The 27365-nt window shown below is 41.2% G+C and overlaps 1 protein-coding gene across 1 annotated transcript in view; it reads left to right on the plus strand.

Annotated features, from left to right (window-relative positions):
- The window catches only part of Sesn3 (sestrin 3), a 56776-nt gene that overhangs the window by 12138 nt on the left and 17273 nt on the right, over positions 1-27365 (plus strand). Inside the window, exons 2-5 of the mRNA XM_005084022.4 lie at positions 19127-19192; positions 21960-22157; positions 23773-23955; positions 26107-26343. Coding sequence (XP_005084079.1) covers positions 19127-19192; positions 21960-22157; positions 23773-23955; positions 26107-26343 — 684 coding nt within the window. The remainder of the gene's footprint in view (positions 1-19126; positions 19193-21959; positions 22158-23772; positions 23956-26106; positions 26344-27365) is intronic.

Raw genomic sequence — 27365 nt, forward strand, 5'->3', positions numbered from 1 at the left:
TGGAATATTTTATTTCTGGATGGCTTTGCATTTTAAAAGGCATGCACACACATGAAATTTATGTACTTGTACCTTGCTTCCTTTTCTGATTATCACTAATACCTGTTTTACTTTACTTACCTCTCTGTGACGGGTGTATGGTACATACCCATAGCAGAGGCCTGGAGCCCATCTCCCTCTTTTCTTCCTCATAGTCATTTAATGCTCTTTACTATTTATGGATAGTTAACTATTTGGCAAGACCTGTAAAAACTTTGAAACAAAGGTATACTGTGCAGTCTATTGGAGATCAGTCAATTCAAGATGAAAGAGTTCTAAGATAAAGATGTAAGTCCATGGAAAAGCTGAATTAAGAGGGATGCTTGCCTTTTTCTGAAATATAAACAATGCATAATTAGCTTTCAGTTATTTCTAAGATAAACTTACATACAGGAAGTAAGCTCTTCAGTCCCTAGCAATAGAACTTGCTTCTTCTTCTTCTTCTTCTTCTTCTTCTTCTTCTTCTTCTTCTTCTTCTTCTTCTTCTTCTTCTTCTTCTTTTTTTTTTTTTTTACGAGACAGGGTTTCTCTGTATTGTTTTGGAGGCTGTCGGTCCAGCATGGCCTCGAACTCACAGAGATCCGCCTGCCTCTGCCTCCCGAGTGCTGGGATTAAAGGCGTGCGCCACCACTGCCTGGCAGAACTTGCTTCTTGAAGTCAATGAATGCATAGGGTGCAAGTTCTTTAGCACCACTCAAGGTTTGGTTTCTGCATGTCTGTTACTCACAGAACTTACCTGTCCACTAATAACAAATTGTAGGAAGTAACTAGGTCTTGACAGGAACAAATACCTTTTCTAAATTACTATGATTGACTACCCCCCCAAACTTGATTTTCCTTTTAAAAGTTCATTCTGGAAAGATTAAAGTATAACATGAGGTGGTTCTAAACTGATCTAGTTATAGAAGCACATGGTCAATAATCTAGGCCAGTGTATAAGTGTTTAGCCTGAATGTATATGTGCCCCACGTGTGGACAGTGCCCTGCCGGAGGAGTCCAGAAGTGGGAGTCAGATCTCCTGGGACCATAGTTGTGAGCCACCATGTAGGTGCTTGGACTCCATCTTGGTTCCTCTACAAGAGCAGCAAGTACTCTTAACTACTGAGTTCAAAGACTGATATTTAATCTCTCTCTCTGTCTCTCTGTCTCTCTGTCTTTGTCTCTCTCTCTGTCTCTCTGTCTCTCTGTCTCACACACACACACACACACACACAAGTGAAGCTAGCTCTCTGAAAAGCACAGATTGCTTCAGTTACATCTTATCTACAGCAGCAGTCACAACTAATTTTATTCTGTTTGCTTGATTCTAATTTTGTTTTAATGGGTGTTTTCCTTGTGTTGTCTCTAGTGCTAAACTTGAGCCTGTTGTTGGTCTTAGGAAAGAGGAGACTCATTACATGGTTCCCTACCACACTTCCAGATGCTCAGGGTTAGCTGCTGAAGAAGCAATTGCAGTTACTTAATTCAAAGCCGTGGGGAGAGATGCTTTTCTAGTGACCATTTTTCTGTCTTCTGTGAGAAAAGGACTAATAGAGTGCCTTAAATACAACTGTCTCCATGGCAATGGACAGTCAGCTTTTGGACTTGGAGTCTCATAAAAAAGGAAATTTAAAAACATATTTTCACGGTCTGAAATAGCAGCATGGCTTCAGTAAAGCCCGAGTTCTTCCTGTCAGCCACTGCTCTGTTGACTCCACCAGAATAAGGTGCCTCTCTTTGAGTAGCACTTGATCTGAGCACTTTTAGTTTGGACAACTCCTCCTTCTCTTAATTAAGCAGGGACAGTGCTGGTCTTCAAATTGACAGCAAACTTGAGAATCTCTCACAAGATTAGGACTCTGGGGTCAGGGCCTGAGGAAAAGGTTGTATTCTTGCAAAGAAAGAAAATGCTGACTAAATGATGTGTATTCTTGATTATGTTTTCACAGAATTATCTCTGAAATAGTGGAAGCAATAACAATATTTAAAGTTTAATAAAAATGAGTTTTCTGGTCTCTGCAGTTTGTGATCTTCAGACACTTACCTTGTTTAAAAGAGAGCTGACAACCTGGCCCTCTAGCTCCTCCTTCTGCCCACATCCATAGAAGAGCCGGATCCCTCTGACTAGCTGCTGGGCCACCTCGCCATCAGTGAAGGCCAGTAAGGGTGCACCCACAGTAGACTCCAGAATGGGAAAGTCTGGTTTCTTCTAAGTGTGTGATGTTCTCGTTTTTAAAAAGGCAGACACAGAAAAAGAAATATCCAAACTGATGAGGTTAATTGGAGATGCTGAGATTGAAGATTATTTTAACAATACTTATTATTCTTGTTTTATATTTTTTTATTACTAAGCATGAATTGATACAATATTGAAATCTATTACTGTACATGTGAGGCAAACACTCTGCAGCTGAACTCTAATTCCAGCATCCTCCACTGGGGTTTTATAGATGATTAGGTTTTTGCTTATTCCTATTAACAATTGTTACAGAACAGATAAAACTTCGATCACCCAAATGTATTACTATATAGAGCAGAAGAGTGTTTCAATGTAGAATTCTTGTGAGCTTCTTTCATGTATTTCTCAGGAAACATATAATCCTATAGGGTGGGAAATTATTATTTCTTGTCAGAAATGTTAGTCTGACTGAAATTTGAATGCATCATTTTGAGGTCACAACATTAGAGTTTTCTTTGCAGTATATCTCATTTCTCCTATGTAAGTACTTCATGAAGTTGAGATGTTATTGCCACTTCATGAAAGGATGTTTTCCTGCTGGTCCAATGTTGTACCGGTACTATGGTTACATACAAATTTCCTTCTCTAGGAAAATGTAGATTAAGGAAACAGTTTCACTTTAAATAATTTATTATTATTTATAATAAATACAACTATTGTGTTTTCTAAATTAGAAAATGCACATCCTTTGTAGGGAAAGCACTTGTCAGCTTTTGTGCTGAAGAATAGCCTTGGGAATCAATATTTCATGATTTGTCCAGTAGAGAAAGAACTATTAATTCAGAGTCCATGGAACTGAGTGATTTCTAACAAGAAATCTATGGCATTCTTGTGTAGTGCCTGCTTGTCTTTCCCTAGGAAATCAAACATCATTCAAATATTAAGACGTCCACATTTACATATGAACTTTGAAGTTCAGATGTCTTGGTGTGCTAATTCTTTGAAAACATTTGCTAACTAAATTTTGCATATTAAATATATGTGCCCGTCCAAACTGTAACTTAAAATGATTTTCCTGATGTTATGGGTGGATGATAAGTATGCCTTGGTAATTTGACTTCTACTCTCCTTCATAAGGTAAAGCCACCATTGGAGTGGCCAATCTGTCCTGTATTGATTAATCAGAAAATGTACTTTGTCATATGGAACTGAACTTCAAGGTCTTGTTGCCACTTAGGTAACTGCTGAAAAGTCTTAAAACTGTTGCCACTGTGATCTTCGTAAGGAAATGGTAATCTGGGGTGTACCTGGGAACTCAAATGCTTTGCCTTAGAAAGTAGAATTAGTCCAAAGAGCCGACAGGAACTCTTCAGGAGGCCCTGCAGCTGTGGTCTTTGCCTATTTGAACACTTTGGGGGAACAAACCCCATGGCTAGAGAATGTGAGGGGAAAAGCAGGATATTAAGCCAGCAGTAGTCCAGGGCCAGCCATTAGCTTGCAGCATCCTGACCTATCAGCCCACCCATGTGTTGTGACAGTGATAAATGAGCTTGGCACATTGGGGATCACATAGTTCATCTTTTATCAGAGAAAATTGTGATTTCGGGAGATGTCATTCTTGGGCAGCAAAACTTGAAAGGTCTGCCAGGATCCTGGGAACTCCCTAACAAAAGTTATGAAAAGTTGAAACACAGCACTGACTGAGAGCTGTCTCAGTTGGAAAACTACTCTGTGTGAGTGTGAGGACCGAGTTTGAGCTCCACAACCAGGTAAGAAGTCAAGCATGGTGGCACCCACTCTAATCCCAGTGCTGAGGATGCTCAGACAGCAGACCTCTCAGGCTCAGGACCTAGCCAGCTTGGCTATCTGTTGAGCTGCAGTCTAGTCAGAGACTCTGACTAAACAACCAAGTGGAGGGGTGGAGAGCTGGCACGCTGGATGAGAACACTTGGTGCTCACGCTGGATGAGAACACTTGGTGCTCCCTCAGAAGACCTAGGTTTGATTCCCAGCTCCTGTATGGCATATCACAGCCACCTGTAACTCTAATGTTAGGGGATCTAATGCTTTCTTTGACCTCCATGGGCACCAGGCACACACATGTGCGGACAACAGATCCATACATTATTTTGTGAGAACTTTTAAAAATCATTCATAATAACAGATCATAAAAATTATCAAAAAGATCACTCATTTATATAACTTTGCCTATTATCTTGGTTTGTAAAGAAAAATATGGAGAAGAAATCATTAAGCACTATAACAGCATATGGGATTTAATTTTCTTAGAATATGGCATGTTCTCTCTCTCTCTCTCTCCCTCTGTGTGTGTGTGTGTGTGTGTGTGTGTGCGCGCGCGCGCGCACACACAGGAGAGCAAGTGGATGTGCTGCGCCCACATGTGGTAGTCTGCAGCTGGTCTGGAAATCAGAACCTCACCCTCCTACACGCACCTCTCACCACCCCCCTGAGCACACGGAAGCACCCTGTCTCCTACCTGTCTGGCTTGAGTATATGATATGCTTTTCTGACTGAGTCACTCACAGAGAACAAAAATGTAGAACACTGAAAAGAATCTACAGCATATTTAAAGTCATTCAATAGTAAAAATATAAGTTACATAGCACGTAATTTTGTTTATAGTCTTGGCTTTATAACATTTTATTGATAGAATCCAAAACATAATATTTTATCAGCTTATTAATTAAGGAAAGTCATTATTTGTTAATTCATTGTTATTACTTTTTTAATGGTGGGTATCACATGGGAATCATTGTAAACTTTGGGGAGTCATTTTCTCCTTCCAAGTAGACCTCAGGGATCAAACTCAGGTGGTCAGCCCTAGTGGCAAGCACCTTTAACTACTGAGCCATCTAGCTTTTAAAAGCAATAAAACTTACTTAAAATTAGTAAGAATAACAGGGAAATCATTTATAATGTTCTGCTTATTTTGTTTCTGAAAATGTCCTACCGTCACTCAGACCATATCACAACATAGCCATGCCACATTAATGCAAACAGGCTTTTATGATTGTTTCTCATCTCCAGATGGGAAGACCCATGCCTCCTCCAGTAACCAGGTCTTTGAGTAGTTAAAAGGGGCAAGAGCTCAGGCCTTCCCGCTCTTGCTACAGTGTAGCTGTCGGCCACATTCAATCTAGCACTCTGTTACCCCTGTAACTCTCTGTATCAGTCATCAAGTAGTGGGAGTCCCTTTCAGGGGCATTGATACTTTGTATACTTATGCACTTTATGTTCCTGAGTTGTTAAAACATGCTTGCCAGCCTTTGGTTGTGCACCCTTTAATCCCAGCACTCAGGAGGCAGAGGCAGGCGGATCTCTGAGAGTTCGAGACCAGCCTGGTCTACAGAGTGAGTTCCAGGACAGCATCCAAAACAACGCAGAGAAACCCTGTCTCAAAAAACAAAAACAAAAACAAAAAAAAATAATAAAACACGCTTATAACAACTAACAGGGGAGAATTTGGTTAATGCATGCTGATTGATTGGTCGATTTCCTTTATTTGAAAGTGTGTAGTGTTCTTTTAAAATTATAATACCTAATGCAGTTCTCCGGTCCCTGTTAGATGGTCTTTCAGTGCTTAAAGTTTAATAATGCTTAGATCATATGAATTATCTTATTTATTTTGGGTTAAGTAAGAATAACTATGGGTTTAGTATACGAACATTGAAGCAGTAAGTGCAGGCTAGGGAGAACACAGCCTATTAGCATTAATCAACACAGAATGGTACAGGATTGAAAAGCCTAAATGGTCGTCCATCGAGAAAAACTGGAGGAGAGAACAGCAAAATCACAAATGTAAGTTCTTGTGGTTATTAGAAAATAATTACTTTCACAGGTCATAATCATACTATATTGCTCTTCATCCTGGCTATCAAAGACTACACTGAGGATTTTTTCAGAATGAGGATCCACAATATTTAGGTGATGTGAAATAATTCTACTGTGTGTGTGTGTGTGTGTGTGTGTGTGTGTGTGTGTGTGTGTGTGTGTGGACTGAGGTGAGTCTAGGATGTCAGAACAATGCTTAGAATGGCTACTATCCAGCAGTGGTTCCTCGTATTGTGGTGATTAGTCCTGACTGTCAGCTGGGGTGGCCTAGAGGATTAGAGTAGCATACTCTGGGTGTGTCTTTACAGGCATATCCAGAAGCAGATCCTGAAAGCTGTGGGCCATTTTTCAAGTTTTCTCTGATCTAGTTTCTAATATAGTTACTGATACGATAACTACAAGCAAAATGGTTTGAGATTCATGTTTTAAGATAATAAAGGGCTACTGATATTTAAAAGTTGATGAGCAATTTTAAAGGAACTTATTTCATTGTGCATATGCATGCACGCTCACACAGGCACACATGCACACATGCCACAGTACATGTATGGAGGTCAGAGGACAACTTGCAGAAGTCAGTTCTCCTGTGATCATGTGTTATCTGGGTTATCCCGTTTGGCAACAAGCACGTTCTGCGAAGTCATCTCCCTGGGTCTAGTTATGGCTTTAATTCACGTTACAATCCATTGTAAACTTGCCCACACATATTAAGGCATAATCTTGTAGTCTACAGTCAGGGGAGCTGACACACTTGAACAGGGGTGAAGTCCATGGGCATTTACTATATAGGCCAGGTCTATTTTAGTCCAGGCAAAATTAAGAGATGTTTCCTTGAAACTAGGAGTAGAAATTTCTGTTCTTTTAATTTTTTCTTAAAACTTTAACACAATTTGATGTAAAGTTGAACATTTTAGGATGTGTAGTTGTATTCCTGCTATGCTGTGTGAAACTGACTTCCTCAGTTTAAGTGAAGTTGAGTCCTTGCAGCTCCTGGCCACTCTGTGTTTAAAGAATGACTGGTTTTCATTAACTAAATGCTTACACATTTTGTCGATCAGTGGGGATCAAATGTGCCTAGTTTAGGACCCTGCTTTCTTTAAGCTGGAGTAAGTGGGCCATGTTGTTAAAAATATATAACTGAAAACTGCCCTGTTCCCACTCGAGCAACAAACACTCCTTAGCTTTGTCTTGGCCAGCTGCTCTGTAGACACTTGATATGAACTCCATCTCCCTGGTGCCAAGACTTTGTGTGTTTCTTTAGGACTAGTTAGCTCCTGAGCATTTACTGAATACTGGAATGCTCTGTAGCTGTAGTCATCGGTTATGGGGATTTTACTTTCTAGAACTTCCAGTTTTAGTTCTCTTAATTGAATTGGGATGTGATTTTAACAGGGAAAGCTTTCTAAGATTAAAGGTAAGGTTTTGTTGTTATGCAGTCCAGAAGCCTAAATGCTTTTGTAGAAATGCAGGCCTTCCTAATACTTCTGTGGAACCGGACCTTATAATTAGTGGCAGGAAAGTATATTGTCTGTATGTTAGTAGGGAAACATTGAGTTCGGTGGCTGTTACGGGCTTGTATTATCTCAGGTACAAAGACTTATATTTCTTTCCTTATTTTCTTGGACTTTAGCCAAAAACTTTAATAGTGTATTCAACAAGTATCTTTGTACTCTTCATCTCTGAATACTTAAAGGCTTAAAAGGGAGGGTTTTTTTTCTGCCCAAATTGGTGACACGGCGTGCAAACTATTTATTACTGGTCTCTAAGAACTTAGGGCAATTGATGGCAAATTGCAGATCCTGTTTATTTTAATGTAAGGAAACAAGTAAATGAGGATGCAAATGGTACATGGGGACTAGCACATTGATGCACAGCACTGCATTTGTTAGTTTAAGCTACTGGTGTTTCTAGAATGTGAGCTTCCTCAGGTAGCAGCATGCTCTTACACTGTGCAAGGAAGAGGAGGGGACTGGAAGAGCCACGGGCTGGCCCCCTTCCCCCTCCTCAGTTCAAACCCAGGGAGTTTGTGAGGAACTCGTTCTTCCTTCATTGTGCTGGGATGCTGGGGTTGCTGTGTGGATCCTGTAGAGTTGTAAAGAAGTGGCAAGATTGTGGTTTCCTTAGCAACTCTGAGGAAGAAACTGCAATTGTGGATCTTAAGATTATATTTGAATTCACAGAAGAGCTTGAAGTTAGCAAGAGCAGAGCACAAGTCCACAGTGCTGGTGTTTAAGATGGGTCTGAGTGCAGACTATGGACACCCCCATGGAGGGCCTCACCCTCCCTGGGGAAATGAAGGGATAATGGGGGGGAGTTCGGAGCAGGGCATGGGAGGAGGGGAGGGAAAGGGAGAGGGCCCTGGAACTGACTTGTGAAGCAACCTTGTTTCTTATCTAAATTTAAACTTAAAAATAAATAAATAAATAGATAAATAAGCAAAAAAAAATATGGGTCTGAGTGGGCAGACGGTGAAGAGTGGAGTGAGGGGACAGAGAGGCTCAGGAGACAGGTCAGCAGCACCCTCTGACTGGTCTGCCCACTGTCTCTCTAGTGTACAGGGTGTGTGCTTTACTTGGTGCTGCCCTGGGTCCTCTCACAGAGAGTGCGAAGGAATTCACCCCTCCTGACTCTCAAAGTGAGTGGGATTCTGGGCTTAGTTCTGCTCTCAGTAACTAAATAGGGCAGTGTACATCCTGAAGACAAAGGATATCTGGCCCAATATTTGATTTGATATTTTTACCCTTGGATGTTTTAATCACTCTGGAGGTACAGGATTCAGATGCCTTCAAGTAGTCTGTCTGTGTGGTGTCTTGAAAGAAAATGGCCCCATAGGCTTATAGGGCATGGCACTATTAGGAGATGTGACCTTGTTGAAATAGATGGAGGAAGTGTGTCACTGGAGGCAGGCTTTGAGGTCTCAGATGCTCAAGCCAGGCCCAATGTGTCATTCTCTTTCTGCTGCCTGCTGATTCAAATGTAGAACTCTGAGTTCTTTCTCCAGCACCACGTCTGCCTGCCCACTGCCATGCTTCCCACCATGATGATGAGGGACTAAACCTCTGAAACTGCAAGCCAGCCCCAATTAAATGTTTTCATTCATAGCGTTGCTGTGATCACACTGTCTCTTCACAGTAACAGAAACCCTAAGACAGCTGTGTCTAGGCATTTCTTGTCTTTTAATAGGCTTCATTTGTAAGTTGCAAATTCTTTACATCAGAAGTATGTTGAATACACCACTTACTTGGCCTCACCTTACCTCAAATGTGCACAGGTACATTTTTAAAATTTATGTATTTATTTGACATCCCAGCTGTGGTTTCCCCTCCCTCCTCTTCTCCCAGCCTGCCCCCCACCCCCACTGCAGAGATACTTAATATTTGCCTCCAGCTCCACAAAGTCTTCTGTCATAGAGTCTGTATTTTCAAAAAGTGTTAAATATCTTGTGTCATTTAGTGGATATTGTATGAAATGTAAATAGTGAATATTGTCCATTAGTTAAGTTCAAGTACAGTAGTTACTAACTGCATTTTATGTTTAAGCAGAACTGTCGTTCAGTTAAGGGCCATCCAATAACTGGAAACAGTTATGGACTCAGGGACTCACTGTGAAGCCCAGGTTGGCTTTGAACTGAGAGTGGTCCTTGTGCTCAGTCTCTGAGGGATGGGGTTGCAGGTGTGCACCCCCACACTCCCAGTTCTCTGTTGTCCAGTGAGTGAGATGAAGGGCTGCTGTTGCTAGGTCAGGGAGAACTCACTAGCTGCGGCTCACTTTAGTGGGCATACAGTTTATTATTAGCCTCACTTTATTCTGTGGCTGTTTTGATTTTTCACATAACTCTATCCTCTCGGTCCTGAGATGAAGACTGCTAGGGATCTTTGAACTAATTCACTACAAAAAGTTCCATATTTCTGTCATATACCAATGCTTAGAGATGAACAGAGTGCTGTCCCAGCCTGCAAGGGGACTGGTGGCTTAGGGAGGGGAAAGGTAAGGAAACTGTGATACGGTTGGTGAATACAGTGCTTCTGAGTACAGATGTTTTCAGATTTCCACTTAAGAATCTAAATCTGTATGTACTGTTAGAGCAGGGTCAATTTTGTCCTGTAACAGGATCTTTGTGATAGTGCTTTCATGGCTCCAGAATTGGAATGTGGCCAGGAAAGATTTGGTAGTCTTGGCTTTTGTCTTAGTCAGTGTTCTATTGCTGTAAAGAGACACCATGACCATGGTAAGTCTTATAAAGTAAAGCATTTCATTAGGGCTTACTTACAGTTTCAGAGGCTTATTCCATTATCAGCATGGTAGAGAGAATGGTGATACCCAGGCAGACATGGTGCTGGAGAAGGGGCTGAGAGCTCTATATCCAAATCTGCAGGCAGCAGGAAAAGAGAGCGAGAGAGTCACTGGGTTTGGTTTGGGTTTCTAAAACCTCAAAGCCCAATCCCAGGGACACACTTCCTCTAACAAGGCCACACCTCCTAATCTTACATAGTACCACTCGTTGATGACTAACCATTCAAATATATGAGTCGATGGGGGCCATTCTTTTTCAAACCACCCCAGTCCACTCCCTGGCCCCCAAAAATGCATTCGGTCCAACTATAAAAGCCCCTATAGTCTTAACACTCTTAACAGTGTTTAAAAGTCCAAAGTCTCTCTCCTGAGACTCATGGCAGTCTCTTAATTGTAACCCCTGTTAAAACCAAATCCAAAAGCAGATCACAAACTTCCAGCATACAGTGGCACAGACTGTACATTACCATTCTAAAAGAGAGCATAATGAGGAAATATTGGACCAAAGCACAACTGAAAATCAGCTGGGCAAACTCCAGACTTTGCATCTCCATGTCTAATGTCAAAGTGTTCTTCAAATCTCCAACTGCTTTCAGCTTTGTTCAATCTGACATACTTATCTCTCTTGAGCTGGTTCTACACCCTGTTAGCAGCTCTCTTTGGCGGGTATCCATGACTCTAGCATCTCCAACATCTTGCAGTCTCCAACAAAATCCTAGTTTCACCTTCGCAGCTTTACTCAAAGGCCTCTCTGGGCCTTCATGCAGGGACTCCCCTGAGACATGCCTGCCTTCAGTGACTTTCCCTAGCTGTGGAGGGACATGCCACAACCCTTTTCTTGTATCCTTGACTTAAAGCTGAAATGGAACCATGAAACTGAAGCTGCTAAATTCTTCTCCTTCCTGAGGCTAGAATTGGGCTCCCTCATTCAAATATATTTTTTTCATTAGCTTTCTGTTTTCAATGGTTTCCTTCATTGCTTAAGCTTTTCTTTAATATCTTTTCACAAGATGAAAGCTTAGCTGCCCTGAGGTCATCACTCCCTTTACTCCATTTAGCATCAGGCTTTTCTTTAAATTTTTTATTTCCTTGAGCACAGGCTTTAGTTCCCTTAGAGTTTTTAGTTCCTTTTCTCCCCAAACTGTACATTTTGTATTTTTCCTTGCTCAGCTTGTTCCTTTTCATTATAGATTTGCATAAAAGTGGCCACTAATAACCACATGACAGAGTCGGTCCTAGGGTGTCTTGAAATCTCTTCTGCTAGTGCCATTAATCCAAAACTCTTCAATTTAGCCTCAGGCAGACTTTCTGGGCAAGGGCAAAAAGCAGTCACATTTGTCTCCAAAATAACACATTGTCTCTAGGTCATTTACCAATGTTCCTTTCCTCTGAAACTTCTTCAAATTGTCCTCAGTACTGTCTTCCATGGTTCTACTAGTATGGCCCATTAAGCGTGCTTAAAGCATTCAACTGCTTTCCTAATCCAAAGTCCCAAAGTCTACATTCTGAAGCAGTATGGTCTGGCTATCACAACAATACCCTGGGCCCTGGTACCAACTTCTGTCTTAGTCAGTGTTCTATTGCTGTGAAGAAACACCATGACCATGGCAACTCATTCAAATGCATGATCCTTGAGGGCCATTCTTATTCAAACTGCCACAGCTTCTGTAGCTCAGGTGCAGTTGGTAGGCTTACAAGATTTTCTAGAACATGGTGGCATTCTCATAATGAGGGGAGCTTGGATGCTCTTTAGGATGTGTGTGAACTTCCACACAGTACAGTGTCCAGGCCAGCTCCTGATGTTCTGCACTTCCCTGAAACATATATAAAAGGTCATGTATAAAAGATTCTTATGCTGTTGCTATCCTCATGCCAGATCTTTCTCACTAAGTGACTGTAATTATCAGACATTATAGTATTGCAAATAGAAATACATATTTTAATCAAACCCGGGAGAGGTATTACTTTTTTTAAAGTCTATTATATTTTTCTTCTCAAAATAGTAGGAACAGTTTCACACTGGAAGTAGGGAATGACATTTTTATGCCAAGTGCTTTAACTGCTAAGTCATCTCTCTAGCCCTGGATTGAGTTATTAAAGCAGTTTCTCTATGTTTCTATCTATATGACCATTCCTTTTGAAATATACAATGTCATTAGTATCTGCAAAAGTCATAAAGCTGCAATACCTACTAAGGAACCAAGTAGAGGCATCGTGCCTGTGGTCTAGCCCTGGTCTTTCTTCAGTGACCCGGCTGGCATGGAGCATTTGTAGTCGGTGCGAGGACAGACAACAACTGATATACACTGCTCACCTCATCAAGAACAATCAGATCTCTTATATTCACAGGAAAGTTTGTTTAGGGCACTGTAGTCATTAAGATGCTTTTCTTGTTGTTGTTGGATATTAGAAATGGTGAAACTGTTGAACTCTCTTCTGAGCCTATCATCTTTAAAAGTTGTGGAGTTAGCTTTCACTTTGCCAGAACGGTTTTATACATTAAGCAGATTGTAGTTATAAAGACATGCGTTGTCTTTATAAAATTAATCACACATGCTGCTGTTCATATTCTCTGTGGAGTTAAGTGCAGGAACAGCCTTATGTGAGTTGATACAAGTTTTGTTTTTGCATTTTTAGTGATACAAACTCAAGAAAAGATAAGTAAAAATTAAGTTTAATAACTTAAATCTTTTAGCAGCTTAGAATATAACAATTAAATCTCATTGGCAGTCAGCCTTTTAGGGGCAAGTAGTTTGCTGATTAATTTTGAAGGCTCATGATTTTCGGGGTGCCTAACTTGCAAGTGTCTTAATTTTCTATTGGGATTAATTTATATAAGATGATCTAGTAAAGTGCTTAACTCTTAAGTATCAAAATAACTAATCTAAATATATCTCAACTTTATCCTTTCAAGGGTTTGTTTGCCAGCAGGTAATTGCATAACAGGCATAATTTCTGCTGATTTCTGTGGAGTAGACCCTCTCTGCTTGCACTGTTCAGAAGGGACCATACCTGCTGGCGCCGTTGAGATGGCAGCCCTGGAAAAGCCCCTCAGAGCGTGTGGGACTGGCAGGCACAAATATAGGCCCTGTTTTGTGGCCACTTCTTTCTTGATTGAAGTGATCGAGTCTTGTAGATAAAATAAGCACATTTTGACTGTTGTCTAAAATGTGTGAAAACAAGCCACAAATTAGATTCTTATTGTTTTGTGCAATAATATACCCCTATGCTTCTTTTTGTTTTCCAACACTGGAATCAGCATTATAGATAATTTCTATTCGTTTTTAGTGGTTTCAAAGTTGTTAACAAATGAAGACTGATAAATGGTGTCTTCCAGTTTTTCTATCTAGCTAATTTCTTGCTTTTATATTTTCCTCCATCTTGTTTTTCTCCCTCTGCTTATACATGTGCTGGGTTCAATCCTGTGAAACAGTCATTTCCCACCTTTTTCTTGCCCCAAAATCAGGTCAATGATGTGAAGTCTTGCCTTACTGTACCTCAGAACTTTTGGTGATGATGGAATGGTCTAGAATCACATGGCTTGGAACCCTCTTGCCATTTTGCTTTTGAATCCTAGGTATGCAGATAGGCAGTTGAGGCTTCAAATCTGTAACTTAATCTGATTGAACTTAAAGTCCAGCAGCCTGTGTGGGCAGTGGCTACTGTGATGGACATCTTTTGTTCCTTTTCCTTTAAAACCCTTGTCACTAGGCTCCCCCATCCTCCAGTATTACAGGCTGTGGTTGGATTTTGTTGTGTGACAATGAAAGCCATGGAAGAGGATATTCACTTGAGAGAGTGATTCTCTGTGGAGAAAGAAATGCAAGGGGTGTGTAGAAAAGGTGTCCTGGCGGGCCATGAGGCTCCTGCGGAAGCTGAGTGAGGGCAGAGCTGAGAGGAGGGTCACCTGAGAGGTTCTGAGAAGGCCCTCAGGTGCAGTTGGCTTCTGAGTCTGGCAGTAGGATGGTAGCTCAGCTGTGCTGAATGGGTTTAGAGTTTCAGTTTCTCAGGACTCAGACGCTCACAGAGCTGCCATTGCTCTGCTGGTCACTCACAGTTTGGTATTACATGCTGGCTAGAGGTGGATTCCTTGTGGGGTGAGTTTTCAAAAGAGGGGCAGTTGTGTTCAGCACACAGAGGGGAGGAGAGTGAGGAGAATAGCACTGTCTACTCCCCAGCAGTGGTGCCACAACTGCCAGCCTAGCGGCTTGTCAGACGTGTCTGTCAAGCACCAGAAGTGTGACCAGCATAGATGGAAACTGCTTTAGACATACTTCACTTTAGCCGAATGTAACCAGTGTCTATCGTATGGGCATCCAAGGCTAGACTTTTAGAATGATTAGCAGAAAGAATGAAGTAGGAAGCAGGTCCTTCGATATTTTAGACACCCAGGAAAAAACCGAGGAAGGGCGAAAGGCTGGCTAGAACTCTAGTGTATAGTCTAAAGCAAGTCTCTTGGTCATTTTGGGTTTTCCTTTCTCTTATGTTTGATCTGACCTTAAAATATACAGATAAAAATGGCTGGTAGAATTTTTTTAAGAGTAAAATGAGCCTAGAGTGTAATTGAGGATCTGCCTTGACCATTTTTTTAAACAGGGTTTCAGCCTTTTAGAAATGTATACAACAGCCTTTGATGCAGCAGAGAAACACCAGAAAGGCTGTCCCATGGAGAAGCAGGACAGGGTGATTTCAAAAGTGGTACCAGTTAAACAGTGTAACTGAGGGAGGGTGTGATGATTCAATCTTGTAATCCTAAAGGAGGCAAGGTCTAGAAGATTGCTACAGGTCCAGCCTGGTCTGCACTGTTAGATTCCAGGCCAGCCAGAGCTACATGACAAGACCTGTCTCAAACAAAACCATGCATATACATATAGTACACATATCAATGTAGGTATATTTTCATGTATACACAATATTACATACTAAATATGTGTAACAGCTATATATATGTATATATGGGGAGAGAGAGAGAGAGAGAGAGAGAGAGAGAGAGAGAGAGAGAGAGAGAGAGAGAGAGAGAGAGAGAGAGAGAGAGAGAGGGGTGCATCTGAGAAAAGAGCAAAAACGGGTTAGCTCTTCCTTCAGTGTTCTGGAAAGACAGTGCCTCAGGTAAGGCTGCAACTACCTTTTTCGTGGACTCTCTCCAGAGTTCTGCCATTTTCCTCTGATGGCCCAGATGCAGTGTCAGCCCCAGAATGACATTGCAAACACAGATCTGATCCTCAACTCTATTTATTAACTTGGTACTCACAGAAGCATACAGTAAATTAACCCAAGTATATTTCTACTTTTGAAATCAGTATATTGTGTAGACATTTTCCCAGGTGATGAAAATGGGCATTTTTGCTTTTCTGTAGTCGTATGCAACTCTTCTAAGCTTAACTGTAATCTAAACCCCAGGAAGTCTTCTTGTAGCAAAACCTATGCTAAACTATGCCACAGGTCTCTTGCTATAAGGATGCTCCTACCAGCATTACTCGTGAGTGAAGTGCACACCCTGAAGTTGGAACAGCGAGGTGGATGATGGTTGCTACACTGTGTGTGCCTGCCACTGTGAGGCAGATGGCATACTTAGCTTTGTGTATGTGTGCCTTCTCAGTAGTGGGTTAAAATGACTCTGCATTTATCTGCATGCAGGAGCCTGTAGTTACCTTATAATGAAAACACATTCCATATTTAAATGCTGCCTGCTCCAGAAAGTACTTTTGTAAGCAAAGTAACAGGTTCAAACTATAAATGTGGTTTTTTGTAAATAAATTATAACAGTGGTACCTCATTCTGTTTCCAGAAACTCCTTGTGTACATGAAAGAGTGTGTGCATTTTCCTGCCCCGCATTTCTCTAAACTTTTATGGATTGTGTGTATTTTCTAGTTTTATCATGTTCATTTATCTCCATACTTACATTTTTTTCTCTTCAAGCTTGATTCCCCTCTTTTATCAGCTTTTTAGATGCTTTGCTTATTTTAAATGATTAGTTATTCAGGAAGTTGCTTTTCCCATACTAGTTCATTAAACTCTATAGACAGTGGAGTGTATTGGTTCTCTTTCTTTCTTTCTTTCTTTTTTCTTCCTTTCTTTCCTTCTTTCTTTCTTTCTTTCTTTCATGTTTCTAGAGACAAGATGACTGTATAGCCTAGGCTAGTCTCAAAGAGGTATCATTTTCATATATCTTCCATTTTGAATTCTTTTTCTAGACAAATTAGATGTTAGTCAGTGTAGACAAGAAATATCAATATGAGAAATTCTGAATTAATCCAAATCATGTGCCATCTTCCAGTGTACTTGAGCAATTGATTGGGAGTTATGTCATTGCTTTGTAATCTAGATGTGTCACTTGTTTGGAAACTTAAACAGCTTAAAGTTGTCATGTGATGTATACATTTAACTAGAGCACTGACAGTTGATGGAGAGTGTGTGCCAAGCTCAGAAGGGTTGGGGTGGTCTATCACAATATCCAATTAGTCTCTCAAAGAATCATTGGAATACCCAATTGCCTACTTTTGCCAATTTGTTTTAAAACTGCTTTCTAATGAAGTAAGGAACTTAAAGTATTTAAATAACTATTTTGTGTTTGGTAGGCTATTTGATTTGTAAGGGACAAAAACAACTAACGTTGCCCACTAACAAGGGGAGGGAGGAAGGGAGAGAAAGAATATAAATGACCATGTCTAAGCTTTACTTTTTTTTCCAGAAATCCATAGCAACGCCACTGGTTTCTCTGTTGATACCCACCGGGGCTTTTCTTTTGTTTCCTCTCGCATCTGCATTTGAGTGACATCTTGTTTCTCCTGGCTCTCTGATTGCATCATGTTCATATAATTCTACTGTATAGTCCTGAGGAATTGTTAATGTATGCTAATTAGCCTTATTTCAGTTTGGACAGAATGTTTATACCCAGGTGTCTACCCATGGACTACCAGTCAGCTTCCATTGTATTGTCTGTGTCTTAGCGTAAGCTCATTTAGAAGAGGCTTTGTTATTTTCAGATGAGCTACTGACTTACTTTTTACATCATGATGTAGTATTTCTGAAGTTTATTTTTGTCATCTTTTTATTTTAAAAACAATCTTTTCTCATTTTACATACCAATCCCAGTTCCCTCTCCCTCCGCTCCTCCTGTTACTCCCTCTTTCTCCCCTGCCCCACCCTTCATCCACTCCTCAGAGAGGGTAAGGCTTCGAATGGGGAGTCAGTTAACTCTGGCCTTACTTTGAGACAGGACCAAGGCCCTCCCCATTATATCTGGGCTGAGCAAAGTATCCCTCCAAAGAGAAGGGACTCTAAAAAGTCAGTTCAAGCATGGGGGATAAATCCTTGTCCTACTGAAAGTGACCCCATAGACTGCCCAAGCCACACAACTGTCATCCGTATTCAGAGGGTCTAGTTTGGTCCTATGCAAGTTCCCCCACTGTCAGTCCAGAGTCACTGAGCTCCCACTAGCTCAGGTCAGCTGTTTCTGTGGGTATCCCCAAACTGGTCTTGACCCCTTTGCTCATATTATTACTCCTCCCTCTCTTCAACTGCACTCTGGGAGCTCAGCCCAGTGCTTAGCTGTGGATTTCTGCTTCCATCAGTTTCTGGATGAAGGTTCTATAATGATAACACAGTTATTCATCAGTCTAATTACAGGGGGAGGCCAGTTCAAGCACTCTCTCCACTGATGCTATGGGTCTTAGCTTGGGGGGGGTCATCCTTGTGAATTCCTGGGAATTTCCCTAGTGTCAGGTCTCTCGATAGCCTCATAAAGACTCCCTTAATCAAGATGTCTCTTTCCTTGCTTTCCCTCTCTGTTCTAACCCATCTCAACCATCCCATTCCCTCCTGTTCTCCTCTCCCCTCCTCTTCCCTACCCCGCTCCCAATTTGCTCAGGAGATCTTGTCTATTTCCCCTTCCCAGGGGATCCATGTATGCCTCTCTTAGGGTCGTCCTTGTTACCTAGATTCTCTAGGGTCATGGACTATAAGCTGATTATCCCCTACTTTACATCTGATATCCACTTATTAGTGAGTACATACTGTATTTGTCTTTCTGGGTCTGGGTTACCTTACTCAGGATGGCTTTTTTTCTAGTTCCATTTATTTGTCTGCAAATTTTAAGATGTCATTGTTTTTTTTTCTCCATTATGTGAATATATCACATTTTCTTTGTCCACTCTTCAGTTGAGGGTCTGCTATGAACATAGTTGAACAGACATGGTATGAGTGTGCATCCTTTGGGTATATGCCCAAAAGTGGAATTGCTGGGTCTTGAGGTAAATTGAGTCCCAATTTTTTGAGAAACCACAAAAGGCTGATTCTCAGTTCAGAGTTACCTTTATCATAGGAAATCAAGTGACTGTTTCCCTCCAGTCTTCCCCTGGCTAAGGTATTCAAGGGGCCTCCTTGTTCTCTGCACTTAAGCTTGCCCATGGAAAAGGAAGCAATCTCTTTAGAATCTGCATGATTTATACACAGAGACTTAAGTGAGAACAAAAATGTTAATAATCTTCAACAATGTCCTACTATAGCAGTGTACTAACAGGTATGAATTTATTGTGCAAGTCAATGGTTTTCAATCGTGTAAACTGTAGGCAAAGTGTGATGACTGTGGTAGATGTCTGTCCCTTTATCTCACATCCATACAGCCAGCACTGCTCTGGATTTTCTTTGTCCTGGACCCAAACTCCTTTGGGGTTACATAATTCTGTTGACTTGCTTATTTATTCTAGTACATTGACTGTAAATGTCCACCAATCAAATTGTCTGGGAAGTTCATAACACATTGAACTTTTCTTTTACAAACAGGATAAAAGAATTAGAGTGTCTCAACCCCTAACAAGAGGACCAAGTGCCTTTATCCCAGAGAAGGAAGTAAGTTCATTTGTGTTTAATACATTGTCTAGTCTGAAACTAACTCTAAAACCACATCCATTTTTTCTTGCAAAAGTAGATGTGTTTTGCTTTTTAATGTGTTATTCATGTCAGAAAAATGTGGAGTCATTTTTTTCATATTCACTAAGAAAGTCTGAAGGTTTTCAGGTTTGAAGATACCATCATTTCACAGTACTTGTATTGTGCAATTGGGATAAAAAGATATTTTGAAATGAAATATGAGTGTCCAGCTACCTTTAAAAGACAGGCAATGCCTCCATTCCTGGTAGTTACTCTTTCTTCTCATTTACAAGTTTGACTGACAGGATGTCACAGACTGTCCAACAATTGTGTGTCTTTGGTGAGGGCTTGTTAACGAGATGGTAAGTGCAAGGCAGAGAGATTGTCAGTGATAGAGTAAGGTTTGTGCCTATTTTGTTGGTAGATATCTTTGTGGATGATGACAGTGAGGTTCAGAGTCTTTGTGATGCCTCTTGACCCTCGTTAAGCTGAGAAACACTGCTAAGGGCTTCCATGTCTGCTTACCGAGTGCCCCGTGCACATGGATGTGGTTGTCTCATAGCTGCTGCTCCCTGACTGTGCATAGATGCCTTTTTACTTCACTCTCCTGTCCTGCTTTAATGGCCTTCTCATTGAATCAAAACAATAGTACACCTCCAGAGCTCAGAGGTGGCAGCTTCATGTACGAGAGGCACTGCTGTGCCTGCACCTGGTTGCCTGTGGGATGGTGGCCTAACACATACGAGTGACCTCCCGAAGCATTGTTAGGATCTGTTGCAGCATATGAATCTAGTGATGCATTGTGAACCTCCTGTGAGAACTAGAGACTTGTAGAGAAAGCAAACAAAAATAGTAAAATATTCTAGCCCTGATTATATTTGGGTTTGGATCGTACTGTTTTTTAGCTATTAGCTCAGTCCCTCCAGTCTACCGAACAGGGAAATGGAAAGTGAGAGTACCCAGGTTTCCATAATGCGCTGAGGTGAAGTTGCCTTTTGTATTTATGCCAGTGTAACTAGCATTTCTTCACAGCTTCACTTTCACATATGCTACAGTTACGATTAAGTCCTTATCCATAAACAGTCCCTTGGTATAATGTATATCTCCCCAGGGGTAAAAGGAACTGTGAAGCCAGCTCTGAATAGAGCAGTTTGATGGGGTTGTCCTTTTGTGTATATGTTTCTCTTGTGGGTTGATGAATAAATCACTGTGTGGCTGGTGGCCAGGCAGGAAGGATAGGTGAGACTACCAGAGAAGGAGAATTCTGGGAAAGGTAGGCAGAATGAGCCTTGACTCTTCTCAATGCTGCCGAAGGCGTAACAACATGCCAGGGCATTACCAGGTAAGCCACAGCCTCATGGCAATACATAGATTGATAGAAATGGGTTAATAATTAAGACAGAGCTAGTCACCAGCCAACAGTTTATAACTAACATAGCATCCATGTGCTTCTTTGGGGCTGAGAAGGGCAATAGGACCAGCCAGGACAAAACCTCACATAACAGCAGTTTTCTGACCATAGTATGAGTCTTTCAAGGACTATCGGTTTGGATTTCACAGGATCTAGTCAGACCACTTTTCTGTTAACTAGAGCACAAGGTTGAATTCATTCCAGAATCTCTTCCTAACCTCTAAAGTGAGAATCATGTTCATCTTACATCTACAAGTATAGCTCTAAAACACAATGAGAGCTAAGACAGTGGTGGGGTAAATTCAGTTTTCATGCCTTGTTTTTAGTAATTACTATGATAGGCTTAAACTAGCAATGACAGGGTCTAGTGTCCACTTTCAACTAGTATTTTCCACAAGTCATCATATATTCCTGTGTCTCTAAAACAAGATTTCATAAAGCTTTTAAACCCCCCTGAATTTGGGTGTCAATGAGGAGGCCTAGGGAACCTATTGAGCCTTGGGCAGCAGATCAGTACCCATCCCAAGTATACACACGGACTTTGGACTCCCATAGAACAATGTGAGGTGCACTCTCACCCTGAACTCTTGGGGAAGGGTCTAGGCCCTGCCCTATATGAAATGACAGACTATGGACACCCCCATGGAGGGCCTCACCCTCCCTGGGGGAATGAGGGGATAACGGGGGGGGGAGGGTTGGGGGATGGCACGGGAGGAGGGGAGGGAATGGGAGAGGGACCTGGATCTGACTTGTGAAGCAACCTCGTTTCTTATCTAAATTTAAACTGGAAAAAAAAGAAAGTTATTTGAATGCATGTTAAACATTAATGTAATTTTTGAAAGGTTATATCTGATTTTTTTTTTTACCAAAATAAATCTGGAGAAAAAAAATGCTGACTAGCAAAAACAACAAAGAATCAGATATTTGTCCAAAATAATGCAATTAATTTTCTTTGTCAGTTGATGAGAGTAGGCTGCAAATTCATGTGCCCAAATGCTGCTGGCTCTGCCTCACTCCATGTGTGACAATGGCCAGAAAGCAGGCTCTGGAGTTTGCCTGCAAAGACAGATGGAGCTTTCTTCCCTCAGCTTTCTAGCTGCACGTTTCATGTTTGATAACTTACCATTTGTTGTTTAATAAATTGTGGTACCAGAGCCAAAACTGAATGGTACTTTCTCCTTTTAACTTTCTGTTTCTAGTATGAGCAACTGCATAATTTCAGTGTCTGTTAGCATCAAATGAATATGTATTTCCTCAGTAGAGGCAGAGTCCGTGTGAACCAAAACTGTCTTTACATCATGGTAGTCACAACATTCCCTGCTTCTTGGTTGTAAGGTTGTCCAAGCAAACACGGTGGACGCACGAACGAACTTTCTTGTGGAAGAGTACTCTACGTCTGGTCGCCTGGACAACATCACGCAGGTGATGAGCTTGCACACGCAGTACCTGGAGTCTTTCCTGAGGAGCCAGTTCTACATGCTGCGCATGGATGGTCCCCTTCCCCTCCCAGATAGGCACTACATTGCCATCATGGTAGGTGCCTCCTTCCTGTCATCCCTAGTGTCAGGGACTAGCTTTCACATCTCTGTGTCTCTTCTAAGGTGTGTGTTTGGGGGAGGGGTGCGAGGGAGTGTTGGGGGTGTGGGTTAGTGTGTATGTGAGTGTGTGAGAGTGACTACATGTGTGGGATGTGTGTGTGTGACTGTGTGGGGTGAGTGTTTGCATATATGGTTGTGCCTCCGTATGTGTAGAGGGGTATGTGTGTATATTTGTGCTTGTGTGTATGTATATGTGAGAGAGTGCATGTGTATGTGTGTATGTGTGCATATGCATATATGTATGTGTGTGTAAGCAAGTATGTATGTTTATGTGCATGTGACTGCATGTGTGTGAAGCTGAGTATAGTTACATGGGACAAAGCTGAAGAAACCTCTGGCTTTTTGAATACCATATCCCTTGAATACATTCAGAGTTGCTTTAAGTCACTTAAAGTGTTTAGCATTTAACCTACAGTGGTTATTTTTCACATTTAGCTTCTTATGATTAAAGATGGCCCTTGAGTCCAGAATAATCCCTATAGTTTTGCTGTTATTCTTGGGGTCTTCTTTTGCATAAGTTGATCGTGGGCATTTTCCTTAGTCATCTTATACATGAAGACAATCCCTGGTGTGGGGTAGGAAAAAAGTACTGTTGTCACTAGTGACAGACCTGTCTAAGAGTGAATCACAGCGCTTGTAAGTGTAGACTAGTGACAGACCTGTCTAAGAGTGAATCACAGCACTTGCAAGTGTAGACCTTGTCATCTGCAAATAGAGGGCTGGGGAGGAGGCTGTGATGGAGGTTCTAGAGCAGAAGGAGGAAGGCAGAAGTTGTGCTCTACTTGGCCAGCCACTGGGGAAGAGAGTGGGCACATGAGCCCATGACGCCATGTGCGGAAAGGCTCCTGGACTCGGGAGGTGAGTGTCACCAAGCAGCACTCTGCTCTCTGACGTGAACTTGATGAGCTGTGATTTTAACAAGTTTTCAATGATGGTAAGACGGACAGAAGACTAAGAATGGTCACTCACTAAGACAGCAGAGATGCAGAGACTGGAAAGAATAAAACACTGTTATACAAGCAGCAGCCATAGAAGCGAGGGCAAAGGTACCTTACATGAATGTCCTATTGACAGCACTCTGCTGACATTGACTGGTAAGGAGAGGGTCAGTGTCTGAGCAGGTCCCTGAGGTCAGATGTTGCTACTCAGTTATCCCACTGAGGATGAGGGAAGTCCTCAAATCAGAAAGAACCTGAGTGGGATACACATTACTAAGAAGTTCCTGAATTTCAAATGGAACATACTGTATCTTCCCCGTAGCAAAATTGCACCATGCCTGTGCATTTCCTGAAAATAGCTAGAGTAGTTGCAGGTCTGTGTGTACCAAACACAGAAAGAAGGTGGTGACTTCGTGTGAAAACTGCATATCCACCTCATGTGTTGATGCAAAAATCTGCAACAACAGTGTGGTAAACATTTTTGAAGAAGGAGGATTTTGTAATAAAAGAGTTACTGAGTGAAAAATAATATTGGCTCCATCTAAATTATTATTTGCTTGTGGAAAGACCTGCTCGTGACTGTTCTCAGGAAACTCATTTTCTGTGTTTTAGGCTGCTGCCAGACACCAGTGTTCCTACCTAATAAACATGCATGTGGATGAATTTTTAAAGACTGGAGGGATTGCTGAGTGGCTGAATGGCTTGGAATATGTACCACGACGACTGAGAAATCTTAATGAAATTAACAAGCTGCTGGCACATCGGCCCTGGCTGATCACGAAAGAGCACATTCAGGTATTGGGTGTCTCTATACAGGCTCTGAGTTACACTTGAAGCTTGAGAGTATATCCATAGCCTCTTTTTTGATTACACATGCACATATGTATAAGGACTTAATTTTAAACACCTGTATGTTAGCAACTTGAGAAATAAGAGATGTTGTATTACATATAGAAAAGATAATTAGAGATTCAGTGGGTTTCATTTAAGTGCAAATAAAAACTGATTCTCCTCAAGCATTACTCATTGGCTTGAACTTGTGCTGTGGTGGCTGGCTGTGAGGAAAGTTGGCTTCCATTGTTAAGGAGATGATAGATTCAAGTCTACCAGCATCAAGGATGCCTGGCTTCTGGCTGCTACTGTCAGTGATATGTGCCCTTTTGTTAATAAATTCTATAAAGAAGGGAGATCTGTGAGTTCTGAATCCTTTGCTAGTTTTAACATTTCATTATTTAAGATCCATAAAGAAATGATTTTATAAATCAAAAAGTTGGTATGGGGATTACTGGCCAGATAAAAAATAGATATCTTCCTTCCTTGTGTCAGCCAGTGCTGCCCAGCAGGGTCCAGCCCGGAGAGGCCTTCACCTCCATCTCAGACACCTGTTTACAAATGCATATGTAGTGTGCCCATAATACATAGAAATGCCTTTTAGACAACTGTGCTGTTATACCACATCTTTGTGATTTGTCCAGTTTTTAAAGCAAGCACCCTGTTTCTATTTTTTTAATATTAGAGTTTGGTAACTTCTGGACTCTGAAGAACAGCATGGTTCTAGGTCTGTGTTCTGTTTTTGTAGTGTTTTAGTTACATCAGAGAATTGATAGGAAGGAAATAAGCAAAAGTCGAGTGAAGAACGAGTCACCCACCCAGGTCTTTAGACTGAGGAAGGAGGACTTTGCACAGGGCAGGACAGGCCAATGTTTCAGAGGCGAGTGATGAGGAGGAGGACCCATCTCAGGGTTCGAAAGAAGCTGTAGCATGAAGAAGCTATTCATAGTAGCAAATAACTGAAGAAATTAAAAGGAACAATTTGATACCTGTGCAGAAATGAAGTAGTTAGGTGCGTCCCCATTGAACCCGTGTTTTAAAGTCAGTACAACAGTGTAGCCTCATGAAAAATGAACGTGCCAAAATACCAGATTTGAAGATCAAACAAATATATGTCTATGACTGTGGCCAAAAAAAGATGATTATTGTTTTAATTAGAGAAAAGAACATTATTACTTGTGTGAATGAATATTGAACTGATGGGAAGGAGTCTCTGGGAAGTATTGGTGGAATTCACCCTTGCAAGTTACCCTGCAGAAAGCAATCTATGAGAGAAAGGATTTGTTGTAAATTACAATTCAAAGTTGCAGTCCATCAGTCATGGCAGGGAAGTGAACCCAGGAGCTTGAAGCGGCTAGCACATCCACACTTGAGGAGCAGAGAGAAAACATGCATGCATTCGAACTGCTAGGCTAGCTTCCTCTACTTTTATACAGGTCAGGACCTGGCCCATTTTTAGGGTGTTTCTTCAAGAAATCCAATCAAGAAAATCCCTCACTAGAATGCACAGTGACTTGCTTTGTAGTTGACTTCAGATACAGTCAAGTTGCTAGCCAAGATTGGCATTGTTTCAATGGCTTAATTGTGGCTCTAAATGCATGCCAAATAAAATAGCATGTGAAAAAGTGTACTGACATGTGATAAGTTCTTACTCTAAGTGTATGGTCATATTCAGTCCCGTGGCATGGATTTGGGGGTCTCTACCAGATGCTATGTAGAGGGAAATCAGCAGCTGCCCTATTAAACTGGATTTTCACATTAATTTTTGGGACAGGGTATCCAAAACTCCTGAAAATGAATGGCGTTGGCAGAAATTGTCAAAGTCCCTTCTAGCTTTAATGTTTCTTGATTCTCTTACCATCTTACTGATGTTTTTAAAGTGCTTTAGAAGCAGAAGAGTCCTTGTATAATAGAGTATTTATTATAGACAATGCCACCACATAATTATGCTGTGGGGCTTTGGTAGTCTGCACATTACATTATGTGACCAAAGACCTATCTTTAATGTGTGAAGCATTTTAAAAGAAGTTGTAGTTTGCATTACTACGAGTGAGTGTGCGAGTCTGTGGCTTCCTCTGGCTTCTGTGTTGACCTTGGCTAACAATCTCATTTCAGAAACTTGTCAAAACTGGAGAGAATAATTGGTCGCTGCCTGAGCTAGTGCACGCCGTGGTCCTCCTGGCTCACTATCACGCTCTGGCCAGCTTTGTTTTTGGTAGTGGCATCAACCCTGAGAGAGAACCAGGAGTCTCCAATGGATTCAGACTAATATCTGTGAACAGCTTTTGTGTCTGTGATCTGGCTAATGACAACAGCATTGAGAACGCATCCCTGGCGGGCAGCAACTTTGGGGTTTGTTCTCAGCTATTTCTCTTGGAACCTTATTGATATTATCTATCGAGTTTTCACTGTGACCAGATAGGATGCTTTTAGCACTGTGAAAGTTTCATCAGTACCTTAAGTTTTGACTTTTTTTTTTAACTTTCGGGCTTTATATATGACACCTTTGCCCACCCACACCTGAACTTTTAAGTTGTATTGCTCTGGGATTCCTGGCAACCCCATTTGTGATCTCCATGTAAATGTTGAAGACACTACAACCAGGAAGACTCCAAGTTTTCTTCTTTAAACACACACCCGTATTTACAGAGTTCACCTTTTCACTGACAGTAAAAAATCAGACCTGAAATTTATCACTAAACTGACTTTATTTTTCTCTTCTTAAATGTCCTTCTAAATATCTTCACTGTCCAGGGGACTTCTTGGCCTTAATTTCTTAGCATACACGATGTCTATACCCTTCTTTGGATTTCCTACACCTTTCTGGCACCGTAAGCAAAGAGATATTATTATAAATAACAAAAACTGAGCATTGATACATTCATTATCACAGGCCTTTAAAATCAGACCCATGCACAGCAGATCTCAGAATGCTGCATCTGTCTGTAGGATCCTGGACAGCTGAGGAAAGTGTATCATTTTTCAGTACAGTACAATTTAGTATGTACCAAACACTAGAATTCTGTATTTCAACACACACACACACACACACATACACACACACACACACACACATACCACCTATAATCTTTTTATATTTATAACTAGGCAGACTCATACATCTGAAAATATATGTCATATAATTGCTATGGAGTTAATAAAAAACTCAGAGTATTTTTAAATAGCTTCAATGAAATGTTAGTCACATATCACCCAATTTGCCCATTGAAAGGGTACAACCAAAAAGTTGTGAGGATGATCACAGAGTTTGGCAACAATAAAATTTAGGATGTTGTTACAGTATAAAATGCAGCTCTACAGCCATTAGCGTGACACCAAGGTCCTCTTCTCCCATGCCGAGCCCATGGCAGTCA

This window comes from Mesocricetus auratus, unplaced genomic scaffold, assembly GCF_017639785.1.
Source record: "Mesocricetus auratus isolate SY011 unplaced genomic scaffold, BCM_Maur_2.0 Super-Scaffold_100044, whole genome shotgun sequence".
Taxonomy (NCBI): domain Eukaryota; kingdom Metazoa; phylum Chordata; class Mammalia; order Rodentia; family Cricetidae; genus Mesocricetus; species Mesocricetus auratus.